The sequence below is a fragment of the Pituophis catenifer genome, unplaced genomic scaffold (assembly GCF_029215685.1).
Source record: "Pituophis catenifer annectens isolate HBS135680 unplaced genomic scaffold, rPitCat1.0.hap2 SCAF_1, whole genome shotgun sequence".
NCBI lineage: Eukaryota > Metazoa > Chordata > Lepidosauria > Squamata > Colubridae > Pituophis > Pituophis catenifer.
In genome coordinates this window covers 222,129,345-222,152,782 of record NW_027256881.1, presented here as the reverse complement: position 1 = coordinate 222,152,782, position 23,438 = coordinate 222,129,345, and the positions used below count along the sequence as shown (strand labels likewise).

General features: G+C 39.4%; 1 protein-coding gene across 1 annotated transcript in view; it reads right to left on the bottom strand.

Moving 5' to 3' along the window:
* Positions 1 to 9,817: 9,817 nt before the first annotated feature.
* Positions 9,818 to 23,438, bottom strand: part of SNX4 (sorting nexin 4) — a 28,628-nt gene continuing 15,007 nt past the window's right edge. Inside the window, exons 8-14 of the mRNA XM_070957076.1 lie at positions 22,864 to 22,925; positions 20,771 to 20,836; positions 18,735 to 18,824; positions 16,500 to 16,599; positions 12,815 to 12,960; positions 11,816 to 11,930; positions 9,818 to 11,491 (exon numbers count right to left, since the gene is read on the bottom strand). Of these exons, the coding sequence (XP_070813177.1) occupies positions 11,444 to 11,491; positions 11,816 to 11,930; positions 12,815 to 12,960; positions 16,500 to 16,599; positions 18,735 to 18,824; positions 20,771 to 20,836; positions 22,864 to 22,925 (627 nt within the window). The 3' untranslated portion in view covers positions 9,818 to 11,443. The remainder of the gene's footprint in view (positions 11,492 to 11,815; positions 11,931 to 12,814; positions 12,961 to 16,499; positions 16,600 to 18,734; positions 18,825 to 20,770; positions 20,837 to 22,863; positions 22,926 to 23,438) is intronic.

The following is a 23,438-nucleotide window of genomic DNA, read 5'->3' as shown; positions in this document are numbered from 1 at the left end:
TTTTAAAAAAATAGATGAGGAATAAATATGGCAAAAAGGAAATATAGAAATTGTAAATTTAATTGAAATGACTAAACGCTGTTTAAATTTGTGAACCAGCCAAATATTCTGTTCAAAGAAAATACATTGTATGTTTGTATGTGTGTTTCTAATTATTGCTATTTATTCATATTTGTTCTCTTTTATTATTTAAAGTTTAACAATTCATTCTTTATCTTAATATCTTTATATTTGCTTGGGGTTGGCTTTCTTCCCTTTCATCTTTTTTATTGTACAGCAATCTTTCTCCTCAAACCTACCACCTCTCTTTTCTTCCCTTCTTACTTTCTCTTCCCCCCACCCTCTTTTTCTCCTCCCTACTTCCTCTTTCTTTCTCCTTCTCCTCCTCTCTTCCTCCCTCTCTTACCCTCACTCCTACTCTAATTTCCATTCCTTCATCCCTCTCTATTGCTGTAATCCTTTAATGCATATGGACTACTCAGAGGGCTGAAAAAGTTATTTTTGACTGGTCCTCACACTTTTGACCAGTCCTCGAACTTATGACTGTCCTCACATTTTACATTTTTGCCCTATCTTGTCATCATGGTGAAGAGAAGCAGTTGTGAAATGAGTGACATGGTTGTTAAGAATGCTGCATGGGCATAAATGTGAGGATGGTCATAAGTGTGAGGACCAGTCAAAAGTGCGAGGACCTGTCAGAAATGACTTTTTTCAGCTCTCTGGTTAGTCCTTTTGTGCATATGGACTACTCAGAGGGCTGAAAAAGTTATTTTTGACTGGTCCTCGCACTTTTGACCAGTCCTCGAACTTACGACTGTCCTCACATTTTACATTTTTGCCCTATCTTATCACCATGGTGAAGAGAAGCAGTTGTGAAATGAGTGACATGGTTGTTAAGAATGCTGCACGGGCATAAATGTGAGGATGGTCATAAGTGTGAGGACCAGTCAAAAGTGCGAGGACCTGTCAGAAATGACTTTTTTCAGCCCTCTGGTTAGTCCTTTTGTGCATATAGACTACTCAGAGGCAGAGCTGTGGAGTCGGGAGATAAATGTTCCGACTCCGACTCCGACTCCTCAGTTTTTTGTACTTCCGACTCCGACTCCGACTCCGACTCCCCGACTCCGACTCCTCTGTATTAATATGCGAATGTATTTTATACATTCCTTGAAGGAAAGAAAGGCAACATACATGTCATTACCACAGGACTACTGGCTGGGAAGCCAACAGTCTACTGTATTGAACAGTTTAAGCAAAAGACAAACACAATGAAAACAACAAAGTTTTATTAATTTTTTTTTATTAATTTAATTAATCAAGTTGCTGGATAGTAGCAGCAGGCATAAACATCAGGAACAGGAACTTTACCAGTTCAAAAATACAAACCACATTATTTGGTTGTTTTAGAACAAAAACAAAGCTTATCTATATGAACCAAAAACAAAATCTGTAAAACCTAGAAATGGTTTATATTAATCTTGAAATGTAGTTATAGGCTTAGCAAATGCAAATCAATTCAATGTAGAGTTCTAAGGAAGAGAATTGCCTCTGCCAGATCCTCTTTCATAGAGGCTCTTAAGTCAGACTTTATTATTTTTAGGGCTGAAAATAATCTTTCGACACTGACTTGGGTGGGTGGCATTGCAGTAACTATTCTGGCCACATCACTAACGATCTTTGGATAAACAAGGATGGCTTCTTCAACAGTAAGTTTTGATGAGCGATCATACTTTTCAACTTCTTTTAGTGCTTTATAAAACTCCTGTTGGAATTTTTTTATTTGGACATTTACTGGTTCTGTAACGCTTATGCGACGTCGCTTTCCTTTAGCAACTTCCATTTTGTCTAAGAAGGAATCAAAGTCTAATTCTTCGTTTGAAGAAGATGATTCTGAGTTACCACTATTGCTTAAAAGAACTCCATCCTCCTGTGGAGGTATTTCAGGTCGTAATCCCTTCATGCGAACTGCTACATCATAGAGGGCCTTTTTCCCAGTAGCAATCTGTTTACTGTTCAATAAAAGTCGGCTCATTGGGTCGACATAAATAGCCGCTAACAAGATTTCATTTTCCAGCAAAAGACTCTCTCTTTTCATCATTGAAGATGCAATGCCCTCAGCTATTAACCCTCCATTTTTGTTCAGGCGATATAACAGGCTCTTCCATTCCAAGAGGAATTTACCCGGGGTTAGATCATCACATTGCAACCTCTTGGTGACAGTGAAGGGGTGAGAAAGAAGGTTCTCCAGCTCTTTTGTTTGTGTCCACTGGCTTGCAGTTAATGCAAGATTTTCATTGTCCATTTCTTCTATGAAGTCTTTAAGTTCAAGCAAACGCTTCACCATTAAATAAGTGCTTCCCCAGCGAGTTGTTTGATCCAAAATGGCTCCTTTTCCTGCACGTCTTTTCAAAATTGCATCTGTTTTTGGGGCCCTGGCTGCAACAGTTACTTGCCGTAATTTGCCAATTAATGTAGCTGCATGGCGATCTTTTAATCCATCTCTTATGGCAAGTTGCAGTGTATGAACAGCACATCGCATATGATGAATAGTAGCAAGCTTCAATGCTTCTTCAACAAAGTTGTCTAAAAAAATGTCAGCATTCTCTTCAGTTTCTAAACTTTCTCTAATACTTGCAGAGCTGTCTTCCTCTAAGTCTAATATCTGTTTGATACCTTCTTCATCTGCCTTCATCTTCTCAATTGTGCTCAACATGTTAGAAGCGTTATCTGTCACAACACATAAAATCTGTTCCTTTTTAATTTCAAAATCTTCTAGAACACCCTCCACTAACTTCTGAAGGTAATCACTGGTGTGATGTGCCTGAGTGTCCTTTACTCCGAGGGTCCGTGTTATTGTTTTGTTATTTTCATCCACAAATCTAACATTAATAGCGAAATAATTGACTCTGTGACGTGTGCATGCATCCATTTTAAGGAAGACAAAACGTCCTTTCATAACTTTCTGTAGTTCTTCCTTTTTACATTTGGCCTCCTCAATTATAAGTTTCCTTATACTTTCTCTTTCCAGAGAAACACCAAGTTTTTTTGCCATTTCTCCATTTAGGCCTAAAAAGGCTGTCTGTGAAAAGAAGGATAGTGGTACACTATTCTTTACTACCATTTCAATAATGTGGTGTTTGAATTTTTCTGGTGTCATCCTTATGGTAACTTTGTCAGATATAAAGAATTTTCTTATTTGTGATTGTTCTCCAGTAGATTTCTGAACGTTTTTTGTCACAGAAGTAGATGCAATGTTTTCATTGCTATCTTTCTCATTCACGGCTTCTAACACTTTGAGATGAAAACGCTGTAAGTGTCTTTTCAAATTTGATGCTCTTGTAGGTGCATTTTTATCAGGCCCACTGAAACTGCTAATTTTTGCATCACATTGTTTTTCACCATCATCATCTTTTCTAATACATTGGCACACGTAATGTTTTCCATCACTTGATAATGCAAAGTGCTCATAAACAGTAGACTTTGTTGTGTTTGTTGTTAGCAGTCTTTTTGCCATTGTTTAGGATGCCTCTTTCCCTAAAATATAAAATATGTTATACTAACTGGCATATAATTAGATTTTTAATATCAACATACACAGTCTTGTAAGTTGTACGTACATGGCTTTATACAAACAAATAAGCTATATATCCCAGCACTAAACCTAGACATGATTTGTCCTATACAATATAAACACTTACAGTTGAATCCAAGAAGCTGTTCCACCAAGTTCTTCTAAGCCAGTGGTTCTCAACCTTCCTAATGCCGCGACCCTTTAATACAGTTCCTCATGTTGTGGTGACCCCCAACCAGGGGTGGGTTCTAAATTTTTTTACTACCGGTTCTGTGGGCGTGGCTTATTTTGTGGGCATGGCTTGGAGGTTATGTGACTGGGTGGGTGTGGCTAGCTGGTCATGTGACCGGGTGGCCATGGCTATGTGTATAGAGGGCTGAAAAAAGTCATTTCTGACAGGTCCTCGCACTTTTGACTGGTCCTCACACTTATGACCATCCTCACATTTATGCCCGTGCAGCATTTTTAACAACCATGTCACTCATTTCACAACTGCTTCTCTTCACCATGGTGACAAGATAGGGCAAAAACGTAAAATGTGAGGACAGTCGTAAGTTCGAGGACTGGTCAAAAGGGAGAGGACCAGTCAGAAATAACTTTTTCAGCCCTCTGAGTAGTCCATATACATAAAAGGATACAGCAATAGAGAGGGATGAAGGAAGGGAAGGGAAATTAGAGTAGGAGTGAGGGTAAGAGAGGGAGGAAGAGAGGAGGAGAAGGAGAAAGGAAGAGGAAGTAGGGAGGAGAAGAAGAGGGTGAGGAAGAGAAAGTAAGAAGGAAAGAAAAGAGAGAGGTGGTAGGTTTGAGGAGAAAGATTGCTGTACAATAAAAAAGATGAAAGGGAAGAAAGCCAACCCCAAACAAATATAAAGATATTAAGATAAAGAATGAATTGTTAAACTTTAAAGAATAAAAGAGAACAAATATGAATAAATAACAATAATTAGAAACACACATACAAACATACAATGTATTTTCTTTGAACAGAGTATTTGGCCGGTTCATAAATTTAAACAGTGTTTAGTCATGTTTAAAGTTTAAGCTAACAATCAGAGTTACAAGTTTTTATAGCCTTAGCTGAATGACAGCAGTTTTTCCAATGGTTTACAGCTTCAGTCTTGAACTATTGACCCTCCATTCCCTTCACTTATGCAAGTGTCTCTAGTCCTGCAAAAAACATATTTACTTAATCCCTTATCAGTGAGAGGCTAGGTTACCCATGGGCGCTGCGTTCCCTGTAACAGCAGAACACAACACTATGGAAAGTATAAGTATTGCCACTCCTAATTGTGCGTTGCGTGCCTTATAGTGAAGCACATGAAAAGCATGCTTCTTCACGGTCACTTAACGTGTTCATTTTGCGGTTACGTGAGGCACTGCATGCATTGGTCTTTATTCTTACAGTAGAGAAGTCATTAATTATAACTTTTTGTGAATTGGGACATTTAAACTTGCTTTTTTTAAAATTCCAATCTAAATTTAGTAGGAGTCGGAGTCGGAGTCGGTGCATTGTTTGCCGACTCCGACTCCGACTCCAGGTACCCAAAATTTCCTCCGACTCCGACTCCTCGACTCCGACTCCGACTCCACAGCACTGCTCAGAGGGCTGAAAAAGTTATTTTTGACTGGTCCTCGCACTTTTGACCAGTCCTCGAACTTACGACTGTCCTCACATTTTACATTTTTGCCCTATCTTGTCACCATGGTGAAGAGAAGCAGTTGTGAAATGAGTGACGTGGTTGTTAAGAATACTGCACGGGCATAAATGTGAGGATGGTCATAAGTGTGAGGACCAGTCAAAAGTGCGAGGACCTGTCAGAAATGACTTTTTTCAGCCCTCTGGTTAGTCCTTTTGTGCATATGGACTACTCAGAGGGCTGAAAAAGTTATTTTTGACTGGTCCTCGCACTTTTGACCAGTCCTCGAACTTACGACTGTCCTCACATTTTACATTTTTGCCCTATCTTGTCATCATGGTGAAGAGAAGCAGTTGTGAAATGAGTGACATGGTTGTTAAGAATGCTGCACGGGCATAAATGTGAGGATGGTCATAAGTATGAGGACCAGTCAAAAGTGTGAGGACCTGTCAGAAATGACTTTCCAGCCCTCTGAGTAGTCCCTATACACATAGCCATGGCCACCTGGTCACATGACCAGCTAGCCACGCCCACCCAGTCACATGGCCTCCAAGCCACGCCCACACAATAAGCCACGCCCACAATGGTGTCCCTCTTACCAATGTTAAAATCTGTTCACCTTACCCTATACACATAGCCATGGCCACCCGGTCACATGACCAGCTAGCCACGCCCACCCAGTCACATTACCAGCTAGCCACGCCCACAAAATAAGCCACGCCCACAATGTCCCTCTTTACCAATGTTAAAATCTGGTCACCTTAACCTAGATCTGAATCATTACTTCCATTATTAAAGTATTTTAAACTTTCATTAACAAAGTGCTTCTCTATGATATTCAGAGAGCTGTTTATCTAAGATGTTAATATTTCAATATCAAAGATGTTAATATTTCAATATCTGAAATATTTATTAAAATTTATATGCCGCACTTCTCCCATAGGACTCGGGGTGGCTCACACAATAAAAACCACAACAATAAAATACTACAAACCAATCCAAATTTAAAATCCCCAAAGTTAAAAGCCTCATAGTCGGTCGGGGAATTTGCTGAAAAAGCCATGTCTTCAGGCCAGCGCAGAAAGTGCAGAGATCAGGAGCCGTCCCGAACTCGGTGGGTAACCCATTCCAGAGGGTTGGTGCAGCCACAGAGAACGCCCTCATCCTGGGGGTTGTCAGCCGACATTGTCTGGCCAAGGGCACCTGGAGGAGGGCAGCTCTATGAGAAAGCACTGGGCGGTGGGAGGCCGGTAGGAGGTGGTCCTGCAAGTACCTCGGGCCCATGCCATGAAGGGCTTTATAGGTAAGTACCAGCACCTTGTAGCGGATCCGGAAGGCCACCGGCAGCCTTCCGGACTAAAGGGAAGCTCCTGTAAAAACCCGCGCGCCTGCATTCTGGACCAGCTGGAGCCTCCGGGTGCACCACAAGGGCAGTCCCATGTAGAGGGCGTTGCAGTAATCCAACCAAGAGATGATGAGAGCTTGAGTGACTGTGCGAAGGGCACCCCTGTCTAGGAAAGGCCACAACTGGCGCACTAGGTGAACCTGTGCAAAAGCCCCCCTTGTCACGGCCATTAGATGATCCACCAAGGACAGCCGTGAATCAAGGAGGACGCCAAGATTGCGAGCCCTTTCAGAGGAAGTAAGCAACTCCTCTCCCATCAAAAGTGATGGGGAGACTAGATCAGGAGATGCAGGGATCCACAGCCACTCGGACTTGGAGGAGTTGAGTCTGAGCCTGTTTTTACCCATCCAGACCCATACCACCTCCAGGTTCTTAGACATCACGGAAAGGGCATCCCTGGGTTGATCCCGGGTGGAGATGTACAATTGGGTATCATCAGCGTACTGATACCTCACCCCGAAACTACGAATGATCTCACCCAGCGGCTTCATGTAGATGTTAAAGAGCAGGGGGGAGAGAACCGACCCCTGTGGTACCCCACAAGTGTCTCGGAGAGGATCTCTGAACCCCCGCCCAAACAAACTGCATATGGCCCGAGAGGTAGGAGGAGAACCACTGTAAAACAGTGCCCCCCATTCCCAACCCCCGGAGCCGTCGCAGTAGGATACCATGGTCGATGGTATCAAAAGCCGCTGAGAGGTCAAGTAGCACCAGAATGGAGGAACAACCCCCAAATATCAGGAAATATCAATGACTGATTTAATTATATTTATTAAATTTACATTCTGCCTGACACCCACCAACCCTGGGCAGTTCACAAATTGTTAAACAACATTCAAAATAATTAACAGTACAGGAAACTATATGTAAACTTAAAAGTTTGAGAATACTTTTCATTTGGATTAAAGTGGATCAACACAAAAGGCTATCTTTTCTCTCATTCTACCTTTATCCTTTTATCCCAAATCTGGTCTGAAAAATTTTCCCCCGTCTTTTGCAGGATACTTAAGGAACACGAAGTATTTGAGATTAGTCTTTCTACAAGTGATAGGATGTTATTTATTGCAATCCTGAAAATCTACTTCTGTTTGTTTGTTTGTAAAACTTAATTTGGACCCAATTAATAAGAACGAATACAGGCATGCATTGTTCATTTTGCAAATGTCCGGTTTCCCCACTCTCTGCTCCCCACTTGTCCATCTTTTTTACTAGTCATATTGATGCATTTTGTTTTATCATTCTATTATTTTACTTGCCCTTTGTTTAAATTTCCTTTTTCTTTTTCTTTTTAAATTGCTGTAAGCTGCCCCATGTGAGATAGGATGCAAATAAATGTAATAAGAGTTCAAACAGACAGGCCCTTGCCACATAACATCCCAGACTTGGGAAGAAAGAGTAAGAACAGTTATCACTTGGTTGTTGTGAAACATTTGCACATTGTATTGGCAAAATTTGCCATAATCGTGACTTTGCATCTTAGAGTCCAGAAGCAATGATTTTATAGGTATCCAGCATTTATTTCTGCTTGCGGACTCTGACAAGTAGGATCCTTTTCAATATGATGTTTTTGGCCTGCAGTTTAGATGGATGTGCCTTCAGATGGCCTGAGGGATTAGGAAGTGGTCAGTATCTCTGGTAAGTGCAAGTCAGATGTCTTTAACAAGATGGTGGTGTGCTGGCTTTCCTTGGATCTAATTATTTTAGACAATTATCACCTTGATTCCCTTTTTAGGAAGGGATGTTCAGAAGTTGATGTAGGCTTCAGATTTAAAGTGCCTAGAGGTAATGGATCCTTTTCAGTCAGGATTCAGGCCTGGATATCTGACATTGCCTTGGCCACTTGGTGCAACCTGGAGTGACGGAAGTGTTTCGAGTTGATTCTTGTTGATGTTTCATTGTTGATTATGATGTCCTTTCAGATGATGCGTAAGGCAGTGGTGAAATCCAATTTTTTTTACTACCGGTTCTGTGGGCATAGCTTGGTGGGCATGGTGTGGCTTGGTGGGTGTGGCAGGGGAAGGATACTGCAAAATCTCCATTCCCACCCCACTCTGGGGCCAGCCAGAGGTGGTATTTGCCGGTTCTCCAAACTACTCAAAATTTCCGCTACTGGTTCTCCAGAACCTGTCAGAACCTGCTGGATTTCACCTCTGATGAAAGGGTTGGCTAACAGAGGCTTGGCTCTGCAGCAGTGGTGCTCCTTCCTTAGCAGGCAGTAATGCTCAATTATAGTCCACTGCTCTAGGTCAGATATGCCATGGAAGTCTCGACCCAGTGCATGGAGGCTGTGAAGGCCTGGATGAGACAAAACAAGCTGAACTTCAAGATGTTGTTGCTGCTTGTGCAAAGATTATCTAATTCTCTGTTGGCTCTGGTTATTACTTTGCATAGCGTGTCCTCCAAAGGAATAAATCCGCAACTTGGATCTCTTCTTTGACAGCTAATGCTTAATGGCCTAGCTTGAGCTGGTGCAACTGTTGCAGCCCTACCTGGAGCAAGAACTAGTGACAGTAACTCATCATGCCCTAATCCCTACCAGAATAGACCACTGCAGTATATTGTACATCGGGTTACCTTTGAAGATTGTGAGAAACTGCAACTGGTGCAAGATGAAGCTAAGATAAAGTGGAGGATGAGAGCCATTTCAACCATGTTATTCCTCTCCTGCATGTAGTGCATTGCTTATCAGAAGGTTTGCAGGATGTCATGGAGAAGAAGGCATTCTTTCTCTTGCCAAATATGCTCACCTATTCTATTTCTATTGAGTAGACAGTATGTCAATCATACAAGATACTACAGCAGCACATCCAGATATCACTTATTCATAAAAATGCTCATAGTTCTGCAAGAGAATTTGGAAAGCCTACTTGCTATAATCATATCCTCAAACTACATAGGGTACTAGAAGAAATCGGCTGGAGAGAAACCTCAGATAGAGGTAAACTCTTACAAGAACTTTCTGGTGTGCTTCAGTAAACAGATTTTAAACATTTTTTTAATCACTGCAAATGTCAATCAGAACCTTCTTCCTGAAATCCGTAGAAACATGAAGCATCACTGAACAGAAACAAATGCTTGAAAATCTTCCAAAAGCAAAATACTAGATTTTTAAATCACAAAAAATGAGTAATTACAAATCAGTAATATGTTTTTCTTAAAGCATACCAACAAAAAAGTCAAATTAAAGAGAATCCAAAATCAATATGAAAAACAAAACATAATAAAGGGTAGTTTTATTAAATATATTTGGCACAAACCTTTTGATACCTTCTCAAAACTCAATACAGTTAGCAAAAGACATACTAATACATTTATTTTATACAGCTTATGAAAGAAGGATAAGAGAAGGAAGGCACTAGGAAGATCAAGTGCATGGAAAATATTGACTCCGAGTGCCTACTGATATTAAATTAAGGCACAACTACTCTAAAAGTCTACTATAAAAGTCTACATTTGTTGCTGCTTATTGTTTCTGGAATGTAAAAGTTTTATCAGTTTGGGGACTATATTCTACACTTCTCTGAAATGGAACAATGTGGTTGATTTACCTTAATGTACTAGATTTTCGTTTGAAATAATTATGTAATTACAATTAATCATTAATCTTTTTAAAAAGTTCATAGGTTACATGATAGGCTGAAAAAGTTATCTGCAAATATTATTTCATAATGGCCTTAGCAAAGCAGGTCTGATTTGAGGAAATAAACAGATTAAGTACTTTCTAGTATGTATACTGTAAACTAGTTAAATCATGCTTGACAAAATGAGTACCATGATTTTTCAACGAAGATTCACAGTTAAGTCTGGTTTCATTCCATATTAATCTCTTAAATATCATTATGAAAAAAGCAGCCAAGGAGCATTAGAGCTTTCCGACAGCTGGGAATAAGAAATATAAAGCTAGCAAAAAAGATCTTCCTTTTTTGAACACATTGTAAAGATGACAATGCATCCTATACACCTCCTTTTCAAAGAAACCTAGACAAATGTACATTATACAAAATCAAGGCAAAGACATGTATAAGCAATCCATGTTCATATTGCAAATAAAGCCTATTTGATTTCATATTGGTGTTCTCAAGTATTCAAAAAGGGGACATTATTATATTAAAAAAACCAACTAACAATCAAATGCTTTAAGCTCAGAGATATTGAATAAAGGTCATATTAAACATGTTTATTGAGATCAGTGATAGTAGCTGTATGAGGTTTTGAGCTGGCAAACAGAAAACTTCTATAAGTAATTCCTACTGGTTTTAATTTCTGAGCTCAGAAACATCCCTGATATATAACAAATGAATATCCAAAGCTTGTGTTACAAAGTTTAGGGAGTTTTGTGGGATGGGGTACATATCTGAGATGTGCAACGTATGATATTGTGGAATATTACCAATACTTGGGGGGGGGGTGTTAGTTTTGTACCATTATATTTGAAAAACAAAGAACAAAATAATCTTCATCATCATATGTTTACAATGTAGATTACAGTGTTTACTATACTGTAACATAAAAAAGGGGGGCACTTGGAAATAATTTACAATAGTGTACAGATTCGTGGTATAGTTTGAATAGTTTGATTAATGTGATCAATGGAGCCAGCTTGGATCTTTCCTATAGCCTTATCTCAAAACAATTACAAAGTTCAGTTTGCTATTGCATGCAAAACAGGCCACAAGGTGGCCATCAAGAAACAGAGACCATTTCTTTGTGCCCTAGTTTCATAAACACACCAATTCCATGATACAGTAAATGAGGCAACTTAGCATCCATGTTCATGCATTTGTGCTTCGGTTCTCCAGCATTTCGCCAAGAAGGACAGAATTTCCTGTGTCACATCTTGCTGAAACATTCTTTTGCATTTGTCCAAACCTGAATTCCCTGGAATAACAAAAGAGACAGAAAAAGAAAAAAATACGCATTTGAATTAAGCATTCAAGTAGACAAGTGACTAACTTCCAGCAACATATCCATATATCAATTTCTATTAAAACTATCAACTTTTTCTATGTCATGATGGAAGCATTCTTACAAATTCAACATGAATAGAATGTTCTACATCCATAATACATAGATGCCAGAAGCCTACTATAAACAATACAATAAGGTCTCTCTTGAGGTTTTCATTAATTTATGTTAAAACCTCATATTTTAACATTTCATATTCTGATTCTTTTTTTGAAATTCCTTCTCTGTCAGGCTTACCTTTTTGGCCATACTGATCTGCATCACAGCATAACTGATCAGTGCCTCCTTTAAATCATGGTTCTTTTGCTCCTTGAAGCGTTCAATATCAGCCCAAGCACTTTTCATGAAGTCTCTGAAATAAATTAGAGCAAACAAGAAACACCTTAGCACAGAACCAGCCCCAGGTAAGTGGACTGATGACATAAGTTTACTCATACATTCAAACAAGAGAGTGATTCTCCAAATGCTTGCTATTTTCTTGTCTATTAATTGCAATTTCTTATGTATCCATTTCATGCAACATTACCATCACTCAATATCTCCATTTCCTCAGCTGTTTTATTTCCATTTTAGACTCTCCCGTTTCATTTCAGTTTTGCAATCAACATAACATACTGACTTGAACATTTGAAGCTATATAAATACATTTAAAACAAAACGAAATCATAACACATGCTTTTCTTATTGCTGGAGTTGTTTCATTAGTTTGTAGGAGTATTTTTGGCAAATTGTTGCTTGAAATTTTAATCTCTCAAAGAAATGTTTAATATAGATGGCTTGGAATGTATGCACTTAAAACTTTTAAAAAAAAATAAATGTACTAATAAAAGGTCCATATGCAATAATATTACTAAACTAATATAACTTTAGATTTAATCATAATTATCGAGTGGGAAGGGGCAACATTAAGTAAATATGACAGAACAAAATGTTGCATTTAACCAGCAATGTCATAATTGCAAAGAATTGAGCAATAAGTCTCCAGGGACATATTGTTTGATATATCTCAAGTTTAACAGAACTAACATTTCACCTTAATTAAGGTAGAAAACTTGCTAACTATGGAAATAGTCCAATAGGCTCAACCTTCATAGTTTATATTGCAGCATGTACAAAATGTTTTGTATAGAGTTGTTTTGCCAATAATGGGATATTCATGAGCACCTGTAACATATACAGGGACACCCATAAAACAATCACTTGAAGTATATACACATTGGCACAAGCAATGGTTACCGGCTCTCTAAGTTCTTCGCTTTAAGCTGTTCTTCTCCATCATGTATCTGTTCTTCTAGAACCTTTATTTTTGCTTCTCTTTGTTCAGGTGTCTCCTGGCCAAAAAGCTTGCTGGTCATTCCTTTCAAGGAGAACGTTCTTATCGTCTGAAAGAAGTGTAATAATCAGACAATTTCAAGAAGTGCTTGACTACCTTCTAGAAAAACAAGGCAGCCAAATTTTTGCATGGAAAATGTTTATATAGGCTATTGCTTTAAGAGCCTGAAAGTACAGTGGACTAAAGCACTGTTATTAACATCTGCTGCTTGCAATTACTGCAAGTTCAAATCTCACCAGGCTCAAGGTTGACTCAGCCTTCCATCCTTTCAAAGGTAGGTAAAATGAGGACCCTGATTGTGGGGGCAATAAGCTGACTTTGTATAAATATACAAAAGTATGAAGGCTATTGCTTAACGCATTGTAAGCCGCCCTGAATCTCTGGAGAAGGGCGGCATATAAATTAAAGCAAAAAAAAAAAAAAATACTAAAGATAAAAGGCTTTTATTTTTATCCCAGGTAAAATTTCTGTCCGCAATACAATAGTCTCCCTTTTCCTCTTCCACTGAGTGTACAGCTTCAAGAAGGACACCCAAGGAGCAATGAAAAAGGGAGAGGAACAGAGGTGGGATTCAGCTGCTTCTGTCCGGTTCGGGCGAACTGGTAGTGGTGACTGTGGGAGGCTCTGCCCACCCCCGCCCGGATGTAATGTGCAAGCAAAGAGCATGCGCGGAAGGCCATGCGCATATGCTGAGGAGGCGCGTGTGCGCTCACATTTGCAAACTGGTAGGGAAGGTAAGTGAATCCCACCTCTGGGAGGAACCCCCATCTAGCCAGCCATGTCATCAAATCAACTCTACCAATTAATGGATGACAGATACCACATCCAGATCAGCTTCACACCCAGTCCAAAAGGAAACAAGATTTGCCCAGTCCAGATTATTGAACTGAAAACAAAGCATTTAAGTTCCTATTTTGTATTAGTGATTTAAAGCATGACTCAAATTATCTTCCAAATCATAAATAGATCAATCAAGAACATGCTGCACCTTATAAGTTCCATATCCTTATTCCATATTTGGATTGCTCAGTTCACCATGACATATTCTAGTTGCAGTGAACAGTACTGAAGTCAAAACCCCGGGAGAGACAAGGAAAAAGGCAGGGGTGGCGCAGAATATGATCATGAGCATTTTGTTTATAGAATATTTTAAACTGAATCAATCAAACACTGAATCTCTTTTAAAATGCCCATCAGATTCTTCCAAACCAACAGTAATGATTATTATAAAATGTACTGTTATTACGGAATAAAGAACATCATACTGTAATGTATAATTTAATTTTGAACTATGACATACTGTGTTTCCCCAAAAATACGACCTACCCCCAAAATAAGCCCTAGTGAAGGGGGTGGGCATGCCAACACAGGAGGCAGCCTGTCCCTTCCCCGGTCACCTTATGGCTGCTCAGCTCCTTAATCAGGGCCTGCAGATCAGCTGAGCCAGCGAGGGCCGGGAGCTGCTTCTCGTTCCTTTTCTCCGGGTGCAGCCTGTCCCTTTCAAGCGATCAAATGTCGCTTGAGAAAAGGATGCACATCCCAGGATTGCAACACTGAAGTCTCGGAATGGAGCCTTTTTTGTGAAATGGGGAGGGAGATTTTCCTACCTGTCACCCTTTCCTCAAGCTCAGCACAGACTGAGGAAAGGATGACAGGTAGAAAAATCCCCCTCCCCATTTTCCTGTTTGCAAAAAAGCTCCATTCCGAGACTTCAGCGTATCCCAGGACCCTGCAAGACTTGTTGTAGCGTTGCGCGTGCAAGCAGTGGCATCACCATGAGGTTCGTCACATCGGCACAGCATCTTGGAACAGGACCCTGCAAGGATTGGTGTATCATTGGGCGCGTGAGTGGCAGCACTGCCGTGAGCTTCATCACACTGGTGCAATTGGCGTCCTGCTGCGAGCGGCTGCGCTGGTATGTTGAACCTCGCGGCAGCCACTCGCAGCAGGACGCCAGTTGCACCAGTGTGATGAAGCTCGCGGCAGTGCTGCCATTCATGAGTGCAATACCACAACAAGCCTTGCAGGGTCCTGGTCCAAGAGGCTGCGCCAGTATGACAAACCTCACAGCGGTGCCACCCCTCCTGTGTGTGGCTCGCTCGAGTTGTGAACAGCCCGGGGATTTGGGCGCCTTTACAGGGCCAGGATGCCTCCAGGATCCCTGGCTTTCGAGTCCAGCGAGGCCCAGCGTTTGGGCTCCGGTGCGCTCTTCTCCAAGGCAGTGGTGGTGCGTCCACAGCGCGTCCGGCTCACTGAGTCTGGCCTGCTGATCTCAGCTGGCGGTGGCTCTGACCTGATCCTGGCCAATGCTCCGGGGGGGGGTCGAACCCAGCTGGCTTCATGTGGGAGATGAGGTGCTGCAAGGCAGGGGAGGGTCAGTCCCCTTACCCAGTTGCCCTCCGCTGTGTCTTATCAAGTGTGTGTGTGTGTGTGTGTGTGTGTGTGTGAGAGAGAGAGAGAGAGAGAGAGAGAGAGAGAGAGAGAGATGGTGGAGAGGAAACCCTTTCAAACAGCCTTGCCTTCTCTCTCTCAACACACACAGACATTTGATTGCTTGAAAGGGACAGGTTGTGGTGTGCTTCTACTGTAAGCACACGCTACCCACAATCTTCCAGAATTGTCTTTTTCTCAAGCAGCAGCAGCCTGGGAGAGGCAGGAGGGGAGGAGCAGATTCTGACAGGCCGCACGGCTTTCTGCCTCATTGGCCCTCGCTGGCTCAGATGATCTGCAGGCTGCGGTTAAGGGGCCCAGCAGCCTTGAGGAGACCACGCTCCCCGCCTCCTGCACCTCAAAAAAAATAAGACCACTCCAAAAATAAGTCCAAATGCTTATTTTCAGGCCTAAAAGAAAATAAGACCCAGTCTTATTTTCGGGGAAACATGGTATATGGAACTTACTTTTGTTGCCAACATTTAGTAGTGGAATTATTTTTTTTTTATTTGTCCTTTTCAACCATCAAAAATGTTGATAAATTTCTAGCCAATTATCTTCCTTCCCTTCTGCCCTATTCAAAGACCATTCTCATCAGTATGTAAAGTCTATGTTGCCTTTATGCATGTGTTTACCAACACGGCATCTATTACATGATGATGTATATCATATTATTATACAGTTGAACACATGTATGACATTATTTAGAAGAGCTGTATCACGTGAACTATACAGCACATTTTTTATCCAAATTCATTCGGTGTCTTCCAAGTTCCTGAACATACAAGACTGTTCTATAATCTCATAAAATATCTGAAAAGATTCTGTAACAAGATTACAAAAATCCTGCATCTTGTTCAACAGCATATTAAACACTGTTCCAGTCAAGAAATACACTTGTACTGATGAACAGCATTAATTACTGTGAAATGCACTATAGAAGTGTACAACATGCATATACTTCTTCATATAATTGCTGATAGGAGATTTATAAAACACATATACATACAAACATACAGAGAAAGAGAACTTCATGAGCCTCTTATCAGTAAGCTATATATTAATGCCATGTTTGTTAAGAATATGACTCTCCCTAATTTTAAACTTTGGAAAACAAAGTGGGTGGATGGAGGGATGGACAAATAGAGCCAAACTTACACCTGTTGCCAATTCCTCACACTGCTGTTTCTTCGACAGGAGATCCTGAGCAACCATTTCAAACTCATACTGCAGAAGTTCATGTTTCTTGCAAACTGTCCTGAAAATAGCCATTAAAAATTATAAATGAAACATTTTGCTCATCAATCCGAATCTATGTACATTCAGAAGCAGTAAGAATGAATCTCATAGTCCGTATTTCGAGTGCTTAAAGTATGATTTGAGGATTACTGGGGGTCTCCCAAGACCCTGACAGGGGTCCAGAAAATCAAAATTTGCCAATTATTGAAGATACTTGTAAACATTTAAAACAATGTCACTTTTCTTATTACTTTATTTGTTGAAAAATAGTTTTTTATGAAAAAAACATTTTATTTATGTTATTTATCTATTGGATTTAATACTGTTATTTTTATGTGATTCAGTAAAGAAATATTCTTTGAAAGCATATTTTAATTTTAAATGTGATAAATATCAATAAATATAACCCATACAAACAAATGCTTCATAATTTTTAAAAGGGGCCCTGAAAGCAAAAAGTTTAGGAATTGCTGATCTAAGCCATGTGAAAGGGAACCGTCTGCAATAGAGAACTTCTTCTATAGAGGTTCTTATTTAATAGATAACCCTAGAAAATTAAAGTCCTTAATCACATAAGTGCCCAGAGAAATAAATGAGACCCTCTCAACACAAAGAGCCACATTATTTTAAAAAATAAGATTTTAAATATCTTTCATTCCAAACAAACTTTTATCATCCCATTTGAGAGCTGCTCTCCCAATGTTAGATTAAGCAAAAAAAAGAAAAAAAAAACCCATGCATTTCCACATTTAATAGAATATTCTGCAGAGACAGCATCATAGCAGAGGTATTCAGCAGGTTCTGACCAGTTCTGGAGAACCGGTAGCGGAAATTTTGAGAAGTTTGGAGAACCAGTAAATACCACTTCTGACTGGCCCCGTCCCCATCTATTCTCTGCCTCCTGAGTCCCAGCTGATCGGAAGGAAATGGGGATTTTGCAGTAACCTTCCCCTGGAGTGGGGAGAGAATGGAGATTTTACAGTATCCTTCTCCTGCCATGCCCACCAAGCCATGCCCGCCATGACATGCCACGCCCACCAAGCCCCGCCCACAGAGCCAGTAATAAAAAAAAACTGAATCCCACCACTGCATCATAGGTATGCAAAAATAACACATTTCAACACGGAAGTCACCAAAAAAAGTCAGAAATCTTAGGATCAGAACTATCGCTTTACTCAAACTATAAGCCTAAATCAAGCTTCTAAAGAAAGCACAATTTTCATCCCATTTTGCATGTTAGTTTAAACCCAAAACGAATCTTCACAGCCTGTATATTCTGGAGTCATTTCTGGCTAGGCCTGTTTCAGCAGAAGTAAAACATGGGCCATCATCAATTGTTCCAGTTACAGAAGAAGCAAAACCCAAAGCAATTGTACACTTACTTTAAGCTGTGAATAAGACAGGCCCTTTCTCCATGTCTTCCACATGATCTGCCTGCCAGCCCGCCCATATTTGGTCTTCCAATAATCTCCATTCTATCTCCAAGTATTGGGTATCCTGCCCACCTCATTTATCCCTCATCTTCTGAACACCTTACATTCTTCCCCTGCTTTCCTAAAGCCACTTTGACTGCTTCATTGGACGAATCATTCCTGACTGTCTTATAGCCTGATCTTGATTTTAAGGCTGTTTTGCCACAGGTATCTACCCACAAGTTTGGTCAGTAGTTCAACCTGCTTTAAATATCTGGACAAACGGTGAGACACAGCTGTCGGAAAGGCAAAATATTTACTGAATCCCAGGTCCTTAAAATTCACTAATCACTTTGTAACACACCTGCAAACCATTACTTGTAATTCCAGCCAGTTGTAAATAATTACTTTTTTCACAAAGCACAAATCTCTTCAAAATAATGGTAGAATGAGCATAATTTGAGCCTGTCACCGGCAGCCTCAGTATAAAATCTCAGGATAGGTTCTTTTTATTTCTTTGCCTAGTTCATTTATTACAGGAGTCAGCATAATTCCCGTGCTATGCAAAGATCAAGAAGCAAGGCTATCTTATAGCAACTTATTTCAAGGCTAATATGCAGAGCAACTTCTTCTTGCATGCCCATTCTAATCATTCACTTTTATCAACTGTTTACCAAATGAGTTAACTGCAATGCTTTAAACTTTATCAGGAAAATTACAGCAGATGTATTAATATGCTTACCGAAGAGCTTCTGCGTAAAAGAGGTATTCTTTCAGCTGATCTGCATAATGTTCTTCTTCCTCTAGTATATCATCAATAGAAGCTGCATACCTGGGCAGGGGGAAAAAAGAATACCAGAAAAACAAACTCACATTCCACAAACTTGATCAATGTTGCAGGGATATTTATTTAAAAATATTTTCATTAAGGCCTAATTAAAATGACTTGGTACAAACATATTTTCTTTAGAGACAGAACCAAAACTCATATAAAAGATTCAGTGTCCCATTTTTGAAAACCTTCCAAATAATTACTACAGTAAAATATAAATTCTGTAGTGGCAAAAATTTCCTGCTTAAAAAATAAGTTTTATTCTAATAGAGGAAAATATTCAAGAAGACTGGTTACAGGATTGGCAGCTAAACCATAAATAAAAACAGAACTAAGACAATTTATATTTATTTATTCCACATAGCCATGATCAAGGAGAGCATACATAGTGATCAAATATTATAATATTTAAAATATATATTTTAAACATTATAGTGTGGGCAGGAAGAGGATTGCATCTTGCCAATTAGAAATAGTGTCTCAATTTATTGCTAGTTGTGGTTTGTTTCATTATTTCTTTGTTGTCTTCTAGGATCATCCTAGCTCTGACTGAAATAATATATAATACAAAGCCTATCTTCATTTATTGTTATTTTGATGCAACAATGGTAGGATGATTTCAGAAGACCCATAATTTCCTAATGGAAAACGGTACCATGTTTCCCCGAAAACAAGAGCCTGTCTTATTTTCTTTTGGGTCCCAAAATAAGCACAGGTCTTATTTTGGGGGATGTCTTACCGGCTTACCTTAGGACCACCACAGCCAGGCTTCCCATGGCCCAAAACCTGTCACACCACTGCCTGACTTCTGCGGCCGCTCACGGCCAATGCTGCATGGCTCATCACACCAGTACCACTGCTTGCGGCAGGAGGCTGTGTTGTGTGTGGCACCCTTGCGTGCGTGAGCAGCGGCACTGGCGCAATGTGCATCTTGCTACAAGTGGTGGCACCGGTGTGATGAGCCACACGGCCTCCTGCTGCGAGCAGCTGCACCGGTACCATGCAGCCTCCTGCGTCAGGTGGCTGCAAGCGACTGCAGAAGTCAGGTAGCATTGCGACAGGTGTCAGGGCATGGGAAACCTGGCTGCAGCAGTCCTAAGGTAAATGGGTGTGGGGCGCATGGGGCAGCTCCACCCCTCCCACCTCTACCCTAGCTTAATTTTTATGCATGTGCCTTGCCCCACCTTGTACAACCAGGTGATGAGTGGGGCTTAACTAGGGCTTATTTTTTGGGTAGGGCTTATATTAGGCACAGGTGTGAAAACTGGGCTAGGGCTTGTTTTTGGGTTAGGTCGTATTTTCGGGGAAACACAGTATTTTGCAGAAGAATTACCATTAATGTTGACAATGCTATGGGATTATTTTCCTCAGTGACCAATCAGGAAAAGCAAGCCCCTGGGCATTTAAAAAAAAAATTCCTGCAATATAGGCCAATAATACAGTGTCTAGAAATGTAGCAACTGCCAAGTGAGCCCTATGTTCCACTCAGTTTTCTGAAAAAATTGGCTCCTCTTAATGCCATAGTAGTCTATATACTCCCCAAATTAAAATATCAAATATGATGAATATTTAAAAAACAAATTTGTAGAGTTTCATAGCATCTGTAAAATAAGAGCAAAGCTACTGCTATCAAATAAATGGAAAAAAATCAGGTCTGCATTACATTATGTTTTATTCTACAACTTTCTGGCATAGAAACTTAAAGGAAACCTTGGAACAGCACCAGCCTCTTCTATAGTTTCAAAATAATAATAATAAAAAGAAATCCCTTTAAGTCACCAGGGACTCTTTGGGCTACTTAATGCAACAGATTTTAAAACAGCCCCAACCTAAGAGTCCATGAAATATAGCACAGCTCACACTGCTACTCCACCACCCCCCACCGAAAAAAAACCCCTTAATGTGCTCATCTGGCTTCCATCAACTCTAATGCAGCCAATACTTACACATCCATGTGATGACCAGCACTCTGAAGCCCATCCCCCATCTCTTTCTCTATTGCACTCCATTCGCTAAAAGAAAAAGAGTTAAATAAGACACAGCATTGCACATTCTATTTGCTGTTGTTGGCAAAACTGACCTATTGCGTGTTATGTAAAATACAAAAAAAATATTTTACAATATCTTTTGAGATCACTAAAACAAAACAAAAAATTGCTTTGGATTTGTTTGCAGTATATAATCTAATTTGATAATAACTTAAAATTCTAAAATGAAATAGGTACATCTCCATGTTATTAGACAAGGGAAATTGGTAAATTATCAAAGCTGCTTCCAAGCTAGGATAGTAAATAATAAAGGATGCTGTGAGCAATACATCAGCAACATCTAAAAGGCCACAATTATTGGCCTAGAAAATTACATTTACCATGGCAAGAGACCACCCAGTCAGAAAGTCAAATTTCTATCACACTGAAGAATTATGAATATTGCATACTATCTTGGCATTTAAACTATACACACCTAAAGACACAACTAAAAACAACATATCTGCACTATTATATTAGTCTCATTTGTTTTTTTTTTTAAAGAATTAAATAGTTTATGTCCAGAAATAATATTCTGCTATGTCCCCCTTTCTGGCAGAGATATGGTATAAACCACTTCATATGTAAAAAAATGCAGGATGCAATAAAATAGCTTTACATACAGCTGTCATAGATTCAAGTTTATAAATGTTTTAAAATGAACTAATACAGCAAGCTTTATTCTGACCCACACAGATTTTAAACAAGATTAAACATAGGTCACTTAATAGCTTCTTCTTGCTACTTTTACAGGGTGGCTGAAGGCAAGAAGAGCAATGAAACTTTTTTAAAAAATTAATAATTTATTGATTAAAGCATTTTTAAAAATAGATTAGCTATATAACAGGAAAAAGATGGGAAAAGATAAAGTGAATAAAGAACAAAATAAAGGATTTACAAGAATCATAAAATTTATTTCACTCATTAATTAAATGTACAGAACTGGGTTAATAACTACTGTGTTTCCCCGAAAATAAGACCCTGTCTTATATTTTTTTGAACCCTGAAATAAGCCCTTGGCCTTACTGCCATGCACTCAAAAGCCCGATTGGGCTTATTATCAGGGGATGTCTTATTTTGGGGGAAACAGGGTAAAAGTAAGTAATCTCTATAGAAGTTTAAACATTAATGATGTCGCCGATGTTTGTCATCGTTTCAAAAATAAATGCCCATTTTTCTTTTGACAGTTTTTCTTTCTTTTTTTGTTTTTTTTTTGTTTCCCTTTCCCTTTACATGATTAAGAAAAGGGAATCTCAAATACACAGATGCAGCTGGGCTGGGGCCCTTTATAAGCAGACAAATAGCAATTCTTAACTTTCCCCCCCTTTTGGTGAGTAACTGCATTTCATACTCTCAGTAACAAACTGCCAACACAGCAAATGGTCTCAAATACTGCTTTTCAGCAATTTCTACTGGCAGGAAAACAAATTCCAATTTAAGTTATATTTTGTTTTAAATGAAAATAGCAGTCATAGAGAGAGGGAGGCTATTCATGTTCCAATTAAGCCTCCCACCCAAAATACCCTACACAAAATGGTTATCTTTGGTATACAGCCCAGGATGCAAAACTCTCTAACCTAAGAAGCCGACTTGGGCCTACACTTACTGGCCCATCTGATCTATACCAATTGCCCCGCCACGAGAAACCATTAAGAGGCTGAAGCTTTTTCTCCAGGGAAACCATTCAGGCAAGGCAGAAGCCAAACTGGCCCCATTCCATCAGTCAGTGAAAGTACAAGCTTTCCAATACTGGATGTCCTTATTTCTGATACACAATTATGGTCCATACTGTAGTTAGAAAATACTAGGGATGTGGCAAGGAATAATATTTTCTTACCTGTTCCTAACTACTCCCTCATTTCATATCCTCTTAATGGCTCATCTATTGCTTTCAGATTTTGGCTTTTTATCGCTTCAATCATTTTGAATGCTCACATAAAATTAAAAAGTTGGGGATAAATCTTCAAAATATAAAGGGATGATTTTACAAATAAAGTGTTCTCTCGTCTTACCTGAACACTCTCCCGTAATTCCCGTGGACTTTATATACACCATATAAACGATCTGCCACTCTCTAAAAATGTAGAAACTGTATTTAATTAAAAATATTTCTCCTATGCCAGAAAAATATTTTTAAAAACATTCAAGATTTTTGAAATTACTGTCTGTTTAGTTAGCTTAGTATTGTAGAAAACAAAAATGACTACGTTTACACTGATGCTAAAACTTGCTTTTTCCAAAACAAAGCCTTTATTGTGGAACAAACTGTTGTTGGAATCAGACTCCCTTCTTATTAGTGTTGAGCAGAAAACACTAAACAGTTTAAACATACTGTTTAAAATTGGTATATTGCCACCTGTATAATTTTATGTGGACATAGAGAATAAGCTGCCCAGTACCATTTGGGAATATGAATTTGTACAAGAAACAATTGAATTTACAAAAGGATAAATAAAATGATAAGGAATTGAAGTAGACTTCCTAGTCTCTTTTCCCTTTTAAACACTACTCAAGCACATTGAACACACCATTATCTTCACTCCACGTTTTGGTTCACCAGAATATCTACCAGATATTATACCATGGA